The sequence below is a fragment of the Rhineura floridana genome, chromosome 1 (assembly GCF_030035675.1).
Source record: "Rhineura floridana isolate rRhiFlo1 chromosome 1, rRhiFlo1.hap2, whole genome shotgun sequence".
In the NCBI taxonomy this organism is placed as follows: domain Eukaryota; kingdom Metazoa; phylum Chordata; class Lepidosauria; order Squamata; family Rhineuridae; genus Rhineura; species Rhineura floridana.
Genome location: NC_084480.1, coordinates 15,496,579 through 15,512,118, shown reverse-complemented (window position 1 = coordinate 15,512,118; position 15,540 = coordinate 15,496,579). Strand labels below are relative to the sequence as shown.

At 46.9% G+C, this 15,540-nt stretch overlaps 1 protein-coding gene across 1 annotated transcript in view; it reads right to left on the bottom strand.

Annotated features, from left to right (window-relative positions):
* LIPG (lipase G, endothelial type) overlaps positions 1-15,303 on the bottom strand; it is a 36,038-nt gene extending 20,735 nt beyond the window's left edge. The window contains exons 1-4 of the mRNA XM_061614332.1: positions 14,907-15,303; positions 7,090-7,283; positions 3,219-3,398; positions 1,045-1,156 (exon numbers count right to left, since the gene is read on the bottom strand). Of these exons, the coding sequence (XP_061470316.1) occupies positions 1,045-1,156; positions 3,219-3,398; positions 7,090-7,283; positions 14,907-15,003 (583 nt within the window). The 5' untranslated portion in view covers positions 15,004-15,303. The remainder of the gene's footprint in view (positions 1-1,044; positions 1,157-3,218; positions 3,399-7,089; positions 7,284-14,906) is intronic.
* Positions 15,304-15,540: the final 237 nt, after the last annotated feature.

The following is a 15,540-nucleotide window of genomic DNA, read 5'->3' as shown; positions in this document are numbered from 1 at the left end:
TGGCAAAACAGATTATACCAATTCATGATATAGCAGCGAGGGAGGGGGCACATACATTTTTGAATGTTACCTATATCATTTTTTAAAAAGCTCTCTTGAAAACCAGCAAAGAAGGGAAGCATTTGGGCTAGAATCTTTATCTTCATGATGTGATCATTTTCTGTTGCCAGGGAATACTCACACAGAACAGCATCCAAACATGTTATCCCCTATGTGCATTCTGAAAATGGTATAGTTCATTCTACCACCTCATTCTTCTGGATAGGGAGGCCAGGCCTGAGGTCATAAATGGGGAATCTGAGTACAACCAGATGCTTTTAACTCCAACTCCCATCAGCCCCAGCCAACATGGCCAACGGTCAGGGATGATGGGAATTGCTGGACTACAACATTTGGAGGGTCACAGTGTTCCTTATCACTGCTTTAGAGCAACATTCTTCAACCTTGGGTCCCCAGATGTGATTGGACTACAATTCCCATTATCCACTGCCAGCTTAGCCAGTGGACATGGATGATGGGAATTGTAGTCCAACAATATCTGGGGTTGATGAATACTGTTTTAAGGCATTTGCTGCAAGCAGCAATGGGTGCAGAAGGGCATGCATCTATAGGCTAGATTCTACTTCTGTGGAACCATTCCCCCCCCCCAATTCTTCTTTCTAACATTCATGCATCCTCCACCCTTAACCCCATTTACAGCCTAATTCCTTCCCTAGAGCTACTTCCCTGTCTTTCAAAACAAGAGCACAACCGTATATCCCTCCCAAGACTGTAGAAGCATGGCCTGATCCACACCATCAGGCAGAAGAGAGGGGAAGTTCAAACTATCCAAGCCTGTTTTGCGTGGCTTCCAGTCAGATGCAGAACTGGTCTGACTGAGGCTTACCCGAGGCAATGCATGTTGCTTCAGGATTTACCAGGTTTCACAGGCTAAGAAGCTGCCTCAAGCAGAGGACAGGGCATTTAGTGGTTTCAGAAAACAAGACAACAAAGCACATTAATTCTGGGGAAACAAGAGAGAAGACCATTTGAGGATTGGTTTACCTGTAATTCTGCCTATTGTCCCACGTGCATAGTTGCCAGTATAGCCAGCTACATGGGCACCGAGGCTGTAGCCAATCAGGTGGACATTTTGGAGTTGGAAGTGCTCTTTCTCCTGCAAGGGCAACAGTAACAGGATTAGCCGGCTGCTCATAGATGAAGAGCATCTTTGCATGCTGGAACTCTTTTGCATAATATGATCACTGTAAAGGAGATTCCTCTCTCTCGGCCTGGAAAAGGAGGGCGCACACAGGATACCCGCATGAGCCAGAGAGGTTCTACTTTGCAAAACACTCAGGGCCTCATTAAGTTGATGATGCAAGTGACGTTTGATGCCTCTGCCTGATTGTTTTGTGCACCTAAACCTTGTGCAAGCCACCTGGTGCGAGTGTTTTGACCCCTGCTGTTCCCGAGTAACAGGAGGGGGAACAGATATTGTGGGAAGCAAGACAGGACCAAAGCAACAACAAATGGTACTCACAGCCTTGACATATATATATTTAATGTTGGCGTATAGAAATATTTGTAAATAAATAAATCAGCAGACAAACCATCCCTCAAGCAATGGCAGGTAGTTATGTAGGAACAAAACTACACATTCAGGGTTACTATGCAGATACAGTCCTTCTAGGACAGTACCATTTACATGGCAGGTGGGGGAATCACAGGGTTTGACAGCTGCCTAACGTTGATGTCTGTAAAAAGCAAGGATGCCCAGGCAAAGGTTAGAGCCCAGTACATTGGTTTATGCACAAACAGCTTCCCACAGTCTCTCCATTCAAAGATGCAACCCTCTACCTGCACTCTGAGGTGCTATGGTCCAGAAAGGACTGTACCAATCAGCAACTATGGATTAAAGTGGGGGGGGGATCATTCTGGATGTGTAGAACAGAGCAATCTGCCTTATACAGAGTTGGACCATTGGTCCATCTAGTTCAGTATTGTCTGCACTGACTGGCAGTGGCTCTCCAGGATTTCAACAGAGGTCTCTCCCAACCCTATCTGGAGACGGTGGGGATTGAATTTGGGAGATGGTGGGAATTGAGCCTGGGATTCTCTACCACTGAGCTGCAGCTCAGTTGCAAAAGACTTGAGCCAGGCAGAGATGAATAACAGGAGCCTGGAAGAACAAGAGGCTCATCAACAGGTGTGGGAAGGCTATTCAAATGCAGACAGGTAGCAGTTATTCAACTGTGGAAAAGGTGGAGTGATGGGGGGAAAGCAAAATTGGTGAAGAGGAGCTGACAGGCTATGGGAAAAGAAAGTAATATACATATGTCAGTAAAAACAATAGGCGTAAAAAAGAAGCAAGGTGCTAGAATCCCAAATCGAGAAAATGACGTCTCCCTCCAACCCTGCACTGAGCAGGGGGTTGGACTTGATGGCCTTATAGGCCCCTTCCAACTCTACTATCCTATGATTCTATGACCCCCAAAGCACAAGGGAAGGTGCAAGGACTTCCACCTGTGCAATGTGACTTCCTCTCCCCATGACCCCCCCCCAAATTCTATTCTGGGTTTTTTCCCAGCCCTCCAGAGCAGATTTAGGGGGCACAGCAGGCACACAGGGGAAGCTCCATTGTGCAGGCAGAAGTCCTTGGGCTAATGGGATGACTTCACGGCTACAACCCCAACCTTCCATTATCCAAGTGACAACAGGATCTACCAACTTCTAGATATGGTGAGGTGGGACAAACGAGCAAGTCCCAGCAAGAGCACTGGATAAGAGCGAAGGATGGCAGAAAAGAAGGGGCTTCTGAAGCAGCAACAGGGAATATGTGCCCCCCCAAGCTATCGCTGGGCTACAACTTCCTTCCACCCTGACCATTAACCATGCTGGCTGGGACCAATGAGAGTTGGACTCCAAAAAAGAAAAAAAACCTGGAGGACCGATGGCTCCCCCATCCCTCTTCTAAAGTATTAGAAGCAGATCACATTCCCCAGGTTTCTGGACAAAAGCTCTGGTGCATGCCGACTTAACATGCACGATGAGAGAAGCCCAAGCATCAGCAACGCCATCTACCCCATCCCACCAATCAGCCTGCGATTTGCAATAACGGAAGGTCTCGTCAGGTCATGTAGCAGCAAGCCTGGTGTTTCTAGGGCATAAGTTTGGTGCAAGTTCTGACAGTGGCTTTCTTGCACAATTCTTGCCAGAGCCTTTGGCAGAAAAGTTACCTGCAACCAGTTAAGCAGCTTTGCGACCTCTTTCCCAACCACTCTGGTGTAGTTCACAGCGTCTGTGTAGAGCTGGTGGGCGAGGGCGAGCCAGTCAACCACCACCACGTTGGCATCCTTTTCCCGTTCCTGCAGAGCTGACACCAAGCTTCCCAGCCAGGTCTCAAACATGCCACTCATCTGGAAGGAAAAGAATCCATATTTAGGAATAGAAAAATAGGAAGCTCCCTTATCAGTCAGAACATTGGGTCCATCTAGCTAAGTTTTATCCACACTGACTTGCAGTCTCCAGGGTTTAAGGCAGGATTTTCTCTCAGTCTTACCTGGAGATGCCGGAAACTGAACCTGGGACCTTCTACATACAAAGCAGATGTTCTACCACTGAACTATGGCCTTTTCCCTTAGTTCCTTTCTGGTCATAGGACTTTAAGATACAGACCTTGGCCTTCCAAAGACTTGGGGGGGGGTGCGGAAAAAGTGCCTATGAGTGCATGTTTTTAATATGATTTTTATGGCGTTTTTAATGTTTTGCTGGCTGTGTTTGAACTTGGGGTCAAAAGGTTAGAACAGACAAACTGTGCCTGAGAGAGTGTTATGGTTCAGAATTTCAAACTAGGAGTTACCCAAGACCAGTCACGTCATCTATTAATCTGTTAATCAAGAGCTAGGGGCTAAAAAAACCAAGCTGTGAACCAAAAAGCTCACAATTCAAGTATCTACTCTAGCAGGAATTGACTAGACAGACTCCTTTACAGGCATCCTCACCCACATTTGCCCTACTCATGTCCACTGAAGAGACAAGGGTCCCCTTGCACATAGAGGAGGTCTGCGCATGTATATCAGCATGCACACAGAACACTCTCACTTATTGCCAAAATGCAGAGACAAGGAAGTGTCATGTGGACACAGGACACACTGACATTTGGGTGTGTGGCTAGCCCATGCATCATCCCTTACAAATTATTTCAACATGTATGTGTGTGTATGGTTGTTGTTGTTGTTATGTGCCTCCAAGTCGACTACGACTTATGGCAACCCTATGAATCAGTAACTCCAAGAGCATCTGTCATGAACCACCCTGTTCAGATCTTGTAAGTTCAGGTCTGTGGCTTCCTTTATGGAATCAATCCATCTCTTCTTTGGCCTTCTTTTTCTACTTCCTTCTGTTTTTCCATGCATTATTATCTTTTCTAGTGAATCATGCCTTCTCATGATGTGTCCAAAGTAGGATAACCTCAGTTTCATAATTTTAGCTTCTAGTGATAGTTCTGGTTTAATTTGTTCTAACACCCAATTATTTGTCTTTTTCGCAGTCCATGGTATGCACAAAGCTCTCCTCCAACACCACATTTCAAATGAGTTGATTTTTCTCTTATCTTCTTTTTTCACTGTCCAACTTTCACATCCACACATAGAGATTGGGAATACCATGGTCTGAATGATCCTGACTTTAGTGTTCAGTGATACATCTTTGCATGTGAGGACCTTTTCTAGTTCTCTCATAGCTGCCCTTGCCAATCCTAGCCTTTTCTAATTTCTTGACTATTTCCATTTTGGTTAATGTATGCCAAGGTATTGATAATCCTTGACAAATTCAATGTCGCATTGTCAACTTTAAAGTTACGTAAATCTTCCATTGTCATTACTTTAGTCTTGATGTTCAGCTGTAGTCCTGCTTTTGTGCTTTCCTCTTTAATTTTCAACAGCATTTGTTTCAAATCATTACTGGTAGCTGTACCAAATATTAATGTGTGGGGGTTGAATACTTACGCAAGCAACATGTTTCAGTTTTTTATTGAAAGTTTTTTATTCACAGCTGCCCTACCCAGTCCTAGCCTTCTTCTGATTTCTTGACTATTGTCTCCATTTTGGTTAATGACTGTGCCGAGGTATTGATCATCCTTGACAAGTTCAATGTCCTCGTTATCAATTGTGTGTGTATGGGGGGGGAAAGAGAAATAACTCTTCTACAGAGATCCCCTCAAATGTCTGAAGAGGGCTTTAGGCATCCTACTCTGTAACTTGGGAACATCCAATGAAGCTGAGTGTTGGGAGATTCAGACAAAAGAAAGGACTTCTTCACACAGTGCTGTGTTAAACGATGGAATTTGTTCCCACAAGAGGCAGTGATGCCCACCAATGTGGATGGCTTTAAAAGATGATGAGGCAAAAGGATCAAGGTATCAACAGCTACTAACTATGCAGGCTATTTTCTACCTCCACCATGAGAGGCAAGAGGTCTTTGAATTCCAGTTGCTGGGAATTGCAGGTCCTGCTGTCAAGCTAGCTATAAGCATCCAGTTGGCCACTGTGAGAACAGAGTGCTATAGTAGGTGGGCCTTTGGTCTGATCTTGCAGGGCTCTTCTTACAAGTAACAATGAGGGAGGGCACTGGCGTTCATGCCCTACTTGTGGGCTTCCTAGTGGAATCTAATTGGCCACTGTGAAAACAGGATGCTGGACTAGATGGGCCTTTGATCCTGCATGGCTCTTCTGATGTTCTTATGGACTCTCAATGACCATCAGCTCCCCATCCCCAATCTGGAGATAACACTGAGTTAGTTTGAAGTGTTGCTATTTAAGTCTTACTGAATTAATGTATGTGAAGTGCTCTGAAAAGTGTAAAGAGGTATATAGGTTAAAAGTATTAGTATTAGCCAAAGTTCTGCCAAATTTGAAAGGGTTTGGGGAGACAAGAGGGATGGGAAGCCCTCCAGGGAGCAAGGTCTGGGCTAGGCCTCTTCCTGGTTTCCCAAACCCAATATGGCCTCTTCCAGACCCTTTAGCATTATATTATATTAGGAGAAATTGCTTGCAAAAATGTGATCATTAGTCCAAACTGCATACAAAATGTGTTTATTAGGAAAAATTTGCACTATTGATGAATTTTCATGATGATTTTTTTAAAAATTGCAAAATGCTGCAGAAATAAAGAAAACTGAATTTTGGAGTGGAAGAATTAGAAACTGAGATAACCGAAATGGACAGATCCATCCTTACACTGCAATTATTCTAAGGGTCCCAGTTGTTGTTGTTATGTGCCTTCAACTCAATTACAACTTACGGTGACCCTATGAATCAGTGACCTCCAATAGCATCTGTCAGTCCCAGTGCACAGACACAAAATGGAGGCTAAGGTTGGAGTTTGTCCTGTCCCCTACTCCCCTCCATTACGATGAGATTTCTGAGCAAAACGCAAGAATTCTGAGGCTCTGAGACAAGGATTACTAATTAATGAGGCCTCTTCCTCTTCCTTCCCCAGGCCCCTGCTTCCATAGGTTCTTTTGCCTGCCCTGCCTAGCATCATAGCAGCTCATCCAATGGCACCTTTCCAAAGAATAGGGAGTGATTTAAAGGAGAACTCTCATTTCAGAAACCTAGAGATAGAGATATCTAGAAACAGCTGGTGTAGAAGCCACATCACAACAAGGCAAAGGTGCTCTGTGTTGAACTTAAAGTATCATAGGATTAGGGTTGCCAGGTTCAAGGGCTGAGACTGATCCAGTACCTTTAGGAGAAGAGAAAGTCAGCCAAGGGCAGGTGTTCTTGCAACCCTATAATGGAAAAAACCACAAGGTGGAATCCTCCCTTCCCCCTGCACAACTTTTAAAGGAGGTTGGGCCTGGCAACCAAGAGGTCTTCTTCTGTATCCTTAAAAGTTGTCCAGGGGGAAGGGAGAATTCCACCTTGTGGTTTTTCCCATTACAGTGTTGCAAGAACACTTGCACTTGGCTGATTTTCTCTTCTCCTAAAGATACAGGATCAGTCTCAGGCCTTGAACCTGGCAACCCTACATAGGATGCACGCAACCTGGGCAGCTCCTCTTTTTCCAAGAGCAACCTGGAGCAGTCAAGAGCTCCACTTTACTTACTGTCCATCCATGAATAATGAAGAAGCTTTTAGCAGACACATTGAAGTTGCAATCTTCCAGCTGCTGATCTTGGCCAATGGTGAGGTAGCAGCCTTTGTCTTCTGGGTCTAAAGAGGGGCGGACATTGAATTTCACTAGCCACTTGTGAACGTTCTGTGGTTCTTCCGGCTTTAGCAGCTGAGAAATGCCTCCATCTGAAACATAAGCATTTGTGATTTAGTATCACTTCGCAGGGGATGAATAATTTGTGTAATTACCATGGGAGGTTTATAAAGATCTAAAGGTAAAGTCTAATCCTTAGTGAATTGGCAGCCACTACTATGAGTTACTACCAAAACTACTCTACAAGATGGAATAGGCACCCTTCTCTCCTTTATTCAGAAGACAGATGGGCTTCCATATCTGGTGCATAGCTCTCCACATTTCTTTTACACAGGGCCACAACTGTGAACTAAAGGTTACAAGCTAATATGATTACCTTCTCAACCACCAGGTATAACGGGTAAGCTAATATGGTGTCCTCCAGATGCAGATTCAGGAAAGACCCATAGCTCAGTGAGAGAGCATCTGCTTGCATGCAGAAGGTTCCAGATCAATCCCTGACATCTCCATGGAGGACAGGGGAAGTCCCCTTGCAGTCTGAAACCTTGGGAGAGCTGCTGCCGGTCAGTATAGACAATACTGAGCTAGATGGACCAACGGAATAAGCTTCCTACCTATGTTCCTTTGATGGACTTCAACTCCCATCATCCTTGAGCATTGGCTGTGCTAGCTGGGGCTGATGAGAGCTGGAGTCCAGCAATTTTTGGAGGGCACCACATTGGGCGTCCCTGGTGTGAAGGAACTACCTCATTGGCTTTCCTCCTGTGTGGATGCTGGATCAGGTCCCTGGCCAACAGAGTTTGAGGATGAAGAATGGCTGGGAGACAAGCCAAATAAGGAACAGCTGGGGACACAGGCAGCTGTTGGCAGTGCACCTTCAGAGTCCCATATAACGGAGGAAGGGAAAGCCTGGGGAAGAGAGGGCCTGGTGGGGAAAAGGGCTGCTAGGCTACAGGGCAAGGTGTAAACTGTGGGGGAATATTCACTGGGGAAAGTGTGGGTGTGATGCAGCTTCCCGTCCCTAATAAATAAGAAGCAGCCAGACAGTCCTGTGGTTGTGGCTTTTTGTGTGCTGAATGAGGAAGGCCAGGGCTGTGGACACTGGGCCTTTTGATGTTCCCCTGCCTGTGGAAGCCTGGCTATAAGATACATCTGGCAACTCTTCAAGTCAACAGAGATATGCCCAAGAGCTCATGACTTATAAGCAGGGGTGGGACATCTCGGGTCCAGGGGCCACATGAGACCTCCTGGGCCTCTGTATCCAGCCCTTGGGACTGTCTCCAGGTCTCACCCCTCACCAGCGTTACTCTACACCAGCCTTTCCCAACCAGTGTGCCTCCAGATGTTGTTGGACCACAACTCCCATCAGCCTCCGCCAGCATTGCCAATGGTCAGGAAAGATGGGAACAATATCTGGAGGCACACTGGTTGGGAAAGGCTGCTCTACACCCTCTTTGGGTGGTTTTTGCCTGGCTGCGATGTGTCCTTCAACTCTGATGATGACTTGCGCTTGCTTAGATGGAGGATAAGAGAGGCTACATCAGTGTGAAGAAACCAGTCTACTATGCAAAGGTAAATTTGACAACGGTTGTTCCGACCCTGCCCACACTTGCCTCTGGCCTAACCCACCACTGGTAAGTGGCCCCTGGAAGATTGCCCAGGAAGGAATGTGGCTCTCAGGGTGAAAAAGTTTCCCTACCCCTGCCGTAGAGATTACTGTTACATAAATTGGCTGCAGTTCCCACAGACAGAATGGCCAACCTCCCTTGGGGAAATCGCTGAGTGATGTTGGACAAGCGACTATATTTCAAGAGGCAGCTGCGCCCCACCTCGTATGGTTGTTGGAAAGGCCACTAATACTGTGCATTTGTTTATTATATGGGAACAATTTATTATATCATCTTGGTAACTAGGCATTGTATGATGACTACAAAAGAGAAGATCCTGTCCACAGGCAGACAGGACAAAACTGCTGGAGAACGTCCCTTCTGGCAATATTATCTCATTTGTATCCTGTGTGAGAGACGGCCCACACAGTAAAATTTCATTGGTTGAACAGAGATTTGAACTCCCAGTTCAAATATAACAGCTTTGTCCACTCTATTTATTTTATTTATTTGTTTCATTTTTAAACCGCCCATAGCGAATAGCTCTCTGGGCGGTGTACAAAAAGATTAAAATACAAAATATCATAATAAAATCAACCAAACATAATAAATACAAACAAGGAAAACAAAAATATAAAAGTTAAACACATTAAAATGCCTGGGAGCATAGCCAGGTCTTAACCTGGCGCCGAAAAGATAGAAGCATAGGTGCCAGGCGTATTTCTTCGGGGAGGCTATTCCACAATTCGGGGGCCACTACAGAAAAGGCCCTAGATCGAGTAACTGTCCTCCGGGCTTCCTGATGAGTTGGTACCCGGAGGAGGGCCTTAGTTGCTGAGCGAAGTGACCGGGTAGGTTCATAGTGGGAGAGGCGTTCCACAAGATATTGCGGTCCCACGCCGTGTAAGGCACCTTGAATCTGGCTCGGAAACAGATAGGTAGCCAGTGCAAATGAGCCAGAACAGGTGTTATATGTGCTGACCGGCTGGTCCTCGTCAGCAGTCTGGCTGCTGCATTTTGCACTAGCTGAAGTTTCCGAACTGTCTTCAAGGGCAGCCCTACGTAGAGCGCATTACAGTAATCCAGCCTAGAAGTTACCAGAGCATGAACAACTGAGGCGAGGTCATCCCTGTCTAGATAGGGGCGTAGCTGGGCTACCAACCGAAGATGGTAGAATGCATTCCTTGCCACCGAGGCCACTTGCGCCTCAAGAGACAGGGAAGGATCGAGAAGCACCCCCAGACTACGAACCTGTTCCTTCAAGGGGAGTGTAACCCCATCTAAAACAGGGTAAACATCCACCATCTGTACAGGGAAGGCACTCACCAACAGTGTCTCAGTCTTGTCTGGATTGAGTCTCAGTTTATTAGCTCTCATCCAGTCCATTATCGCGGTCAGGCAATGGTTCAGCACATCCACAGACTCACCTGTAGAAGATGAAAAGGAGAAATAGAGCTGCGTGTCATCAGCATACTGGTGGCAACGCACTCCAAAACTCCTGATGACGGCACCCAGAGGCTGCATGTAGATGTTAAAAAGCATGGGGGACAAAACCGACCCCTGAGGGACTCCACAATGGAGAGTCCAAGGTGTCGAGCAATGTTCCCCAAGTACTATCTTCTGGCGACGATCCGCCAAGTAGGAGCGGAACCACTGCCAAGCAGTGCCTCCAACTCCCAACTCCGCGAGTCTCCCCAGAAGGATACCATGGTCGATGGTATCAAACGCCGCTGAGAGATCAAGGAGAATCAACAGAGTCACACTCCCTCTGTCCCTCTCCCGACAAAGGTCATCGTACAGGGCGACCAAGGCTGTTTCAGTGCCAAAACCAGGCCTAAAACTGGATTGAAACGGATCCAGATAATCGGTCTCATCCAAGAGCGCCTGGAGCTGACCGGCAACCACCCGCTCCAGAACCTTGCCCCAAAAGGGGACACTCTACCCATTGGACTCTTCCCCCCACCCACCAGATGTCTAATGTGCTAAGTCGGTGGTTTTCAAACATTCAGGAAAGGAACCCCCACAGGTCTGAAGACTTCAAAGCATCCTAAGGTGGATGCATCTTAGAATCAGGATATCTGAAAGATTGTCCTACCCATTATATATTTATTTATTTTATTTATTTATTAAATTTCTATACCGCCCCATAGCCAAAGCTCTCTGGGCAGTTCACAACAATATACCCAGTCAATCACTGCGCTCTGCAGGTGAGGGCCTCCTGAAGATACCATCTTATCGGGAGGTCTGTTCCACACAACATAGGGAACGGACCTTTAGTGTGGTGGCACCACCCTTTGGAATTCCCTCCTCTTAAATATTAGGCACCATCTCTGTTATCTTTTCAGCACCTACTGAAGACCTTCCTCTTTCAACAAGCCTTTTAAACAGAATTTATCCCAGTCTGTGTCTATGTTGGAATTGCTTTTTAAGATTAAGATTTTTTTTTTAACCTAAATTTCACATATACATTCATGGGGTCTGAACTGGTAGTAACTGACCAGGAATGAGACCTTGGGATGGTAGTGGATAGCTCAATGAAGATGTCAATTCAGTCTGTGGCAGCTGTGAAAAAGGCAAATTCTATCCTAGGGATCATTAGCAGGGCCAGCACCAGGCACACATGCCCCACCTACTTGTCTCTCCTGTCTTTTGCGGCTGCGCACAGTGCGCATGCAGGGCTGCCATTAACCAAGATGGCGGCCAAGGTTTCCCTAAGGGGCTGAAGCCTCCACTGCCATCTTGGTTGACGGCATGCACGCATGCTACGTGTGCGCATCAGCACCTGTTAGGTGGGGCATGTGGACAGCTAGCAGACACCTACCACTGCAAATTACTGGTGAAGATCTGAGACAGGGGCAGGTTGTTTTTCAGGGAAGCCAGTCTGATATTACTGGCCCCTCTCATCAAAGAAACTCAGAGTTCCCTAAAGGGAACACCTCACAATGTTTCTTCACTCTGAGTGTTCCAACAACATTGATCCTTTATATCAGGGATGCGGGAGACCCGTGGGCCGTGGCCTTTCAGATATTGCTGGACTTCAACTCCCATCAGCACCAGCCAGCATGGCCAATAGTCAGGGATGATGGGAGTTATAGTCCACCAGCATCTGGAGGGCCACAGGTTCCCCACCCCCAAGCCCACACATAAAAATATCGATTTTAGAATACACAACCATTTCTCTCCTCCCCACCCCCAAATGATCAAAACTTGGGTGTATTTAACATACTGAAACCTTGACACCTATCCATGCCTGGGCCCTTGCCTACCTGCAAAACTGGTGTAGAGAGCTGAAGCATAAGGACTGTGCACACATTTCAGCTGTGAAGAGTCAGCAAGAACACAGTGGAGCACAGGATCATGCCCGCTAGCCTCACACACTCTCTACGTGCGTTCCACGTACTATATGCATAGAACCTTCACAACTGCAAGCTGTATGCAGGTAGGCTCTGGGGTGCAACTGGGAACCGTGCCAAGTGCTAGGCTCAAACCTGCATGCACAATTTGTACATACATAAGCTGTGTGCATACAAGATGCTACAAACATGTAGAGGAAGGAATGGAAGTGTCCCACCTCATATACCACTGTAATGTCTGTACAGTCCTATGATCTCTTACAGAATTGTAGCAAGCCATCCAGTCCTCATCCAAATGTATAAAGTGACTCCAGCTATATGTCTCAACCATCAAGACCCTTCAGATTCAGTAACTGCAGCAGTTCAGAGTGCTATGAGTATTTCTCTCTCTCTCACTCACTCACTCGCTCACTCACTCACTCACTCACACACACAGAGAGAATAGCTTGAGGAAAGACTATTGTAATGAAGGCTTTTAAACAAATTAGAAAAATTATTGTTCATTATATGCATCATTCAGTTAGGAATGCACTTTCTCTCTGCATACAGTCCTGGCTCTTGACCAACACCCATCTTCTTATTTCCAGGCAAAAATCTAATTTATGCTTTTTTCTACTTTAATGTTAGCGTCAGAAAACCATGAAACCTGCCCTTTCCCACCTTAAGGAAGCAAAGGACTACTTCAAAGTTTAAACTGCATGTATACAATATAACAGCAGAAGTAGTAGCTTTCAGATGCAATCAAGTAGAACTACATAGAGTTACACCTTAGCGGCAACTTGACTGACTTCTAAGTCACAGAACCAGTTCAACAGCCTAGAGAAAATGCACAGCAGCAGGAGAGGCAGAGAGTGCCCCTGATTTAAGATGTCTCACAGGTTGCCCCCAAGATACCAGAGGGCATCAGAGGCACATCAAGCAAAGGAGCAGTGAGATTTTAGATGCACACAAAACGTATGGCTCAAACAGCATTAGAATATGAAGCTTGCTTGTCGTCTCATTCAGGGCTTTAGCACAATCCTATGTGTGTTGATTCAAAAGTAAGCCCTGTTGCATTCAGCGGGGCTTGCTTCCAGGAAAATGGGCAGAGCATGGGATTCTCACATCACTCATCATCATGCTTTGTACCATGTGTTTAAGAACTTGCAGAGGCAGGTCTAGTTTTCAGAATCAAAGCAATGCTGCAAAAGCATGGCCTCTGATGCAGCCTCATATAAGCCAGGGCTTATTACAGTTAGATCTCCCTGTAAAACTGTTTTCAGAGCAGAGATCCAGAATGTGAGAACAGCTTCTGAGATTGTGTAGAGTGCTTCTCTTTCACCACGCCAGGACACACAATCACTGCACATAAAAAGGGCTTGTTGAACAGACAGTTAAATTCAATGAAGGCTTGTGCCCTGGGACTTTACACTTAAAAATAAAAGCACTAGCTGTCACCACACCTTGTCTATATCCATGAGGATGTATTTATTAGCATAACCAACCAGATTTAAAATAAAAACTCTGCATGTAGCAAAATATTCTCTTTACGCACTTTCTAATAGCAGAGCAACCTTCATCATCATCTCAGCTCCATTAAATCCGAAGCCCTGGTGCTATAAATCAGGTGCAAGCATATAGTCATCATAACTGTAAGCTAAACCAAAGCAATTCACAGTGTAACTGAATTTTTACTCAGAAGTAGGTACATCTAAGTTCAATGGAGCTTACTCCTACCATCATAGCCTGAACGTCTGCAACACCAGCTTGTTCTACAAGGGCACAACCCAGTGTGAAGTCCTCCTATGCAAGTCCCGTTAGAGAAAAGGGCATGGCTGCGTCCTTGTCGGACTCCCATTCTTTCCAGCAGGGCTTGCACCAAAACCCTCCCCGGAAAATTGCATTCTTCTGTATCAGGATTTTAAAACACTTGGAAGAGACAGATGACCCCAGTTCACAGACAGAAGAAAGCTAGACAGAAGTCAACGGGAGTTAGAAGCAGAGGGAAAAAATGGCACAAGCCCAATAACTCTTTCACACAGTACAAGATGCAGCGGGAGAATCAGCGCAACAGCAAATCACAGTCCCACTTCCCACTGCCTGTTGTCTTATCTGAAAGTGAAATTCAGGCATCATCTCAACCACAAAGCAGATGGGCTCTGCTTGCATCTGCTCCCACTGGAGAGATGCTCGAGTTTCCTCTATTGCGGAACAAAACTGGTTATTTTCAACAACAGGGCTTAAAGCAGTATTTGTATCAGTTAAATCTACACTGGCTAAGATGATCATACACTTTTTCACATTAACATTCTCTCTCTCTCTCTCTCTCTCTCTCTCTCTCTCTCACACACACACACACACACACACACACACACACACACACACACACCCCTCTTGAAATTAGATGCAGAAGCATAAAGTTGGAAAGAACCTCAAAGGTCATTTATCCCAACCCCCGGGCCAGGAGATGCAGGAAATGAAGTTTACATCTTCAGAATGAGAGAATGCCCTGGCCACACGTATAAAGCCATTCGAGCACACACAGGTGTATTTCACGCCATGCACGCACAGGCACAACGCACACAGCCAGCCATCGTCCACGGCACTGCCTTCTCCTACTCGTCCGCTGTCCAAGCGCGCCTTGTGTCACGCTTCGAAGCAGCTCGGCAAGTGCCCAGATCCCCGTGGCGACAATCCATGGGGCCACGCTGAGCACAGAAGGGGCTCCGGAACCGCAGCGCCACGCAGCTACGAGGGAGCGATCCTCCTGGTTTACCTGCCGGAGCGTCCCTCTTCGCTTGCAAGGAGTCCTCCAGAGACACGCTCGAGGCAACCCCGATGCAGATGCACAGCAGGGCAGCAAAATCCCTCATCGCTTCAACTCTTTCCCCGAAGCTGCTGGAGTTGCCCCAACTTCTGCAGGACCAGCTTGTTGCTTTTGCGGTGGGGGGCTGCGTGCATGCGTGCGTGTGTGAAGGGGGCGAGGTGCTGACGAGCCTGCACAATGCAAAGCACCAAACTTTTTCCCGAAGAAGAAGAAGAAGGAGAAGAGGAGAGACCAGCGGGAGAGAAGCGCGCACCGCCGGGCCAAGCGACAGAACCGCTCCGGCGCAGCAACCCAAGGAACGTCGCGGGCAGGCGAAGGGGTCGTTTCTAAATAGGCGAGTGGGAACGTCACCTGATCCATGGCCAGATGGGGATGGGGCTCCGGAGGCCCGGGCTCCGGGCTCCTGATTGGTCACGCCTCCCTGACGCACGGAGAAAGCCGGCCAAAAAGTCTGAATGAAAACGCTACACACCCACCTCAAGGGAGGAGGGGGGAGCCGAGACGGAGGCGGAGCGGGGCGACACGAGGCCAGACGACGGGGAGGCGGCGGCGGCGGCGGCGGCAGGGTGACTGGTGGGAGATG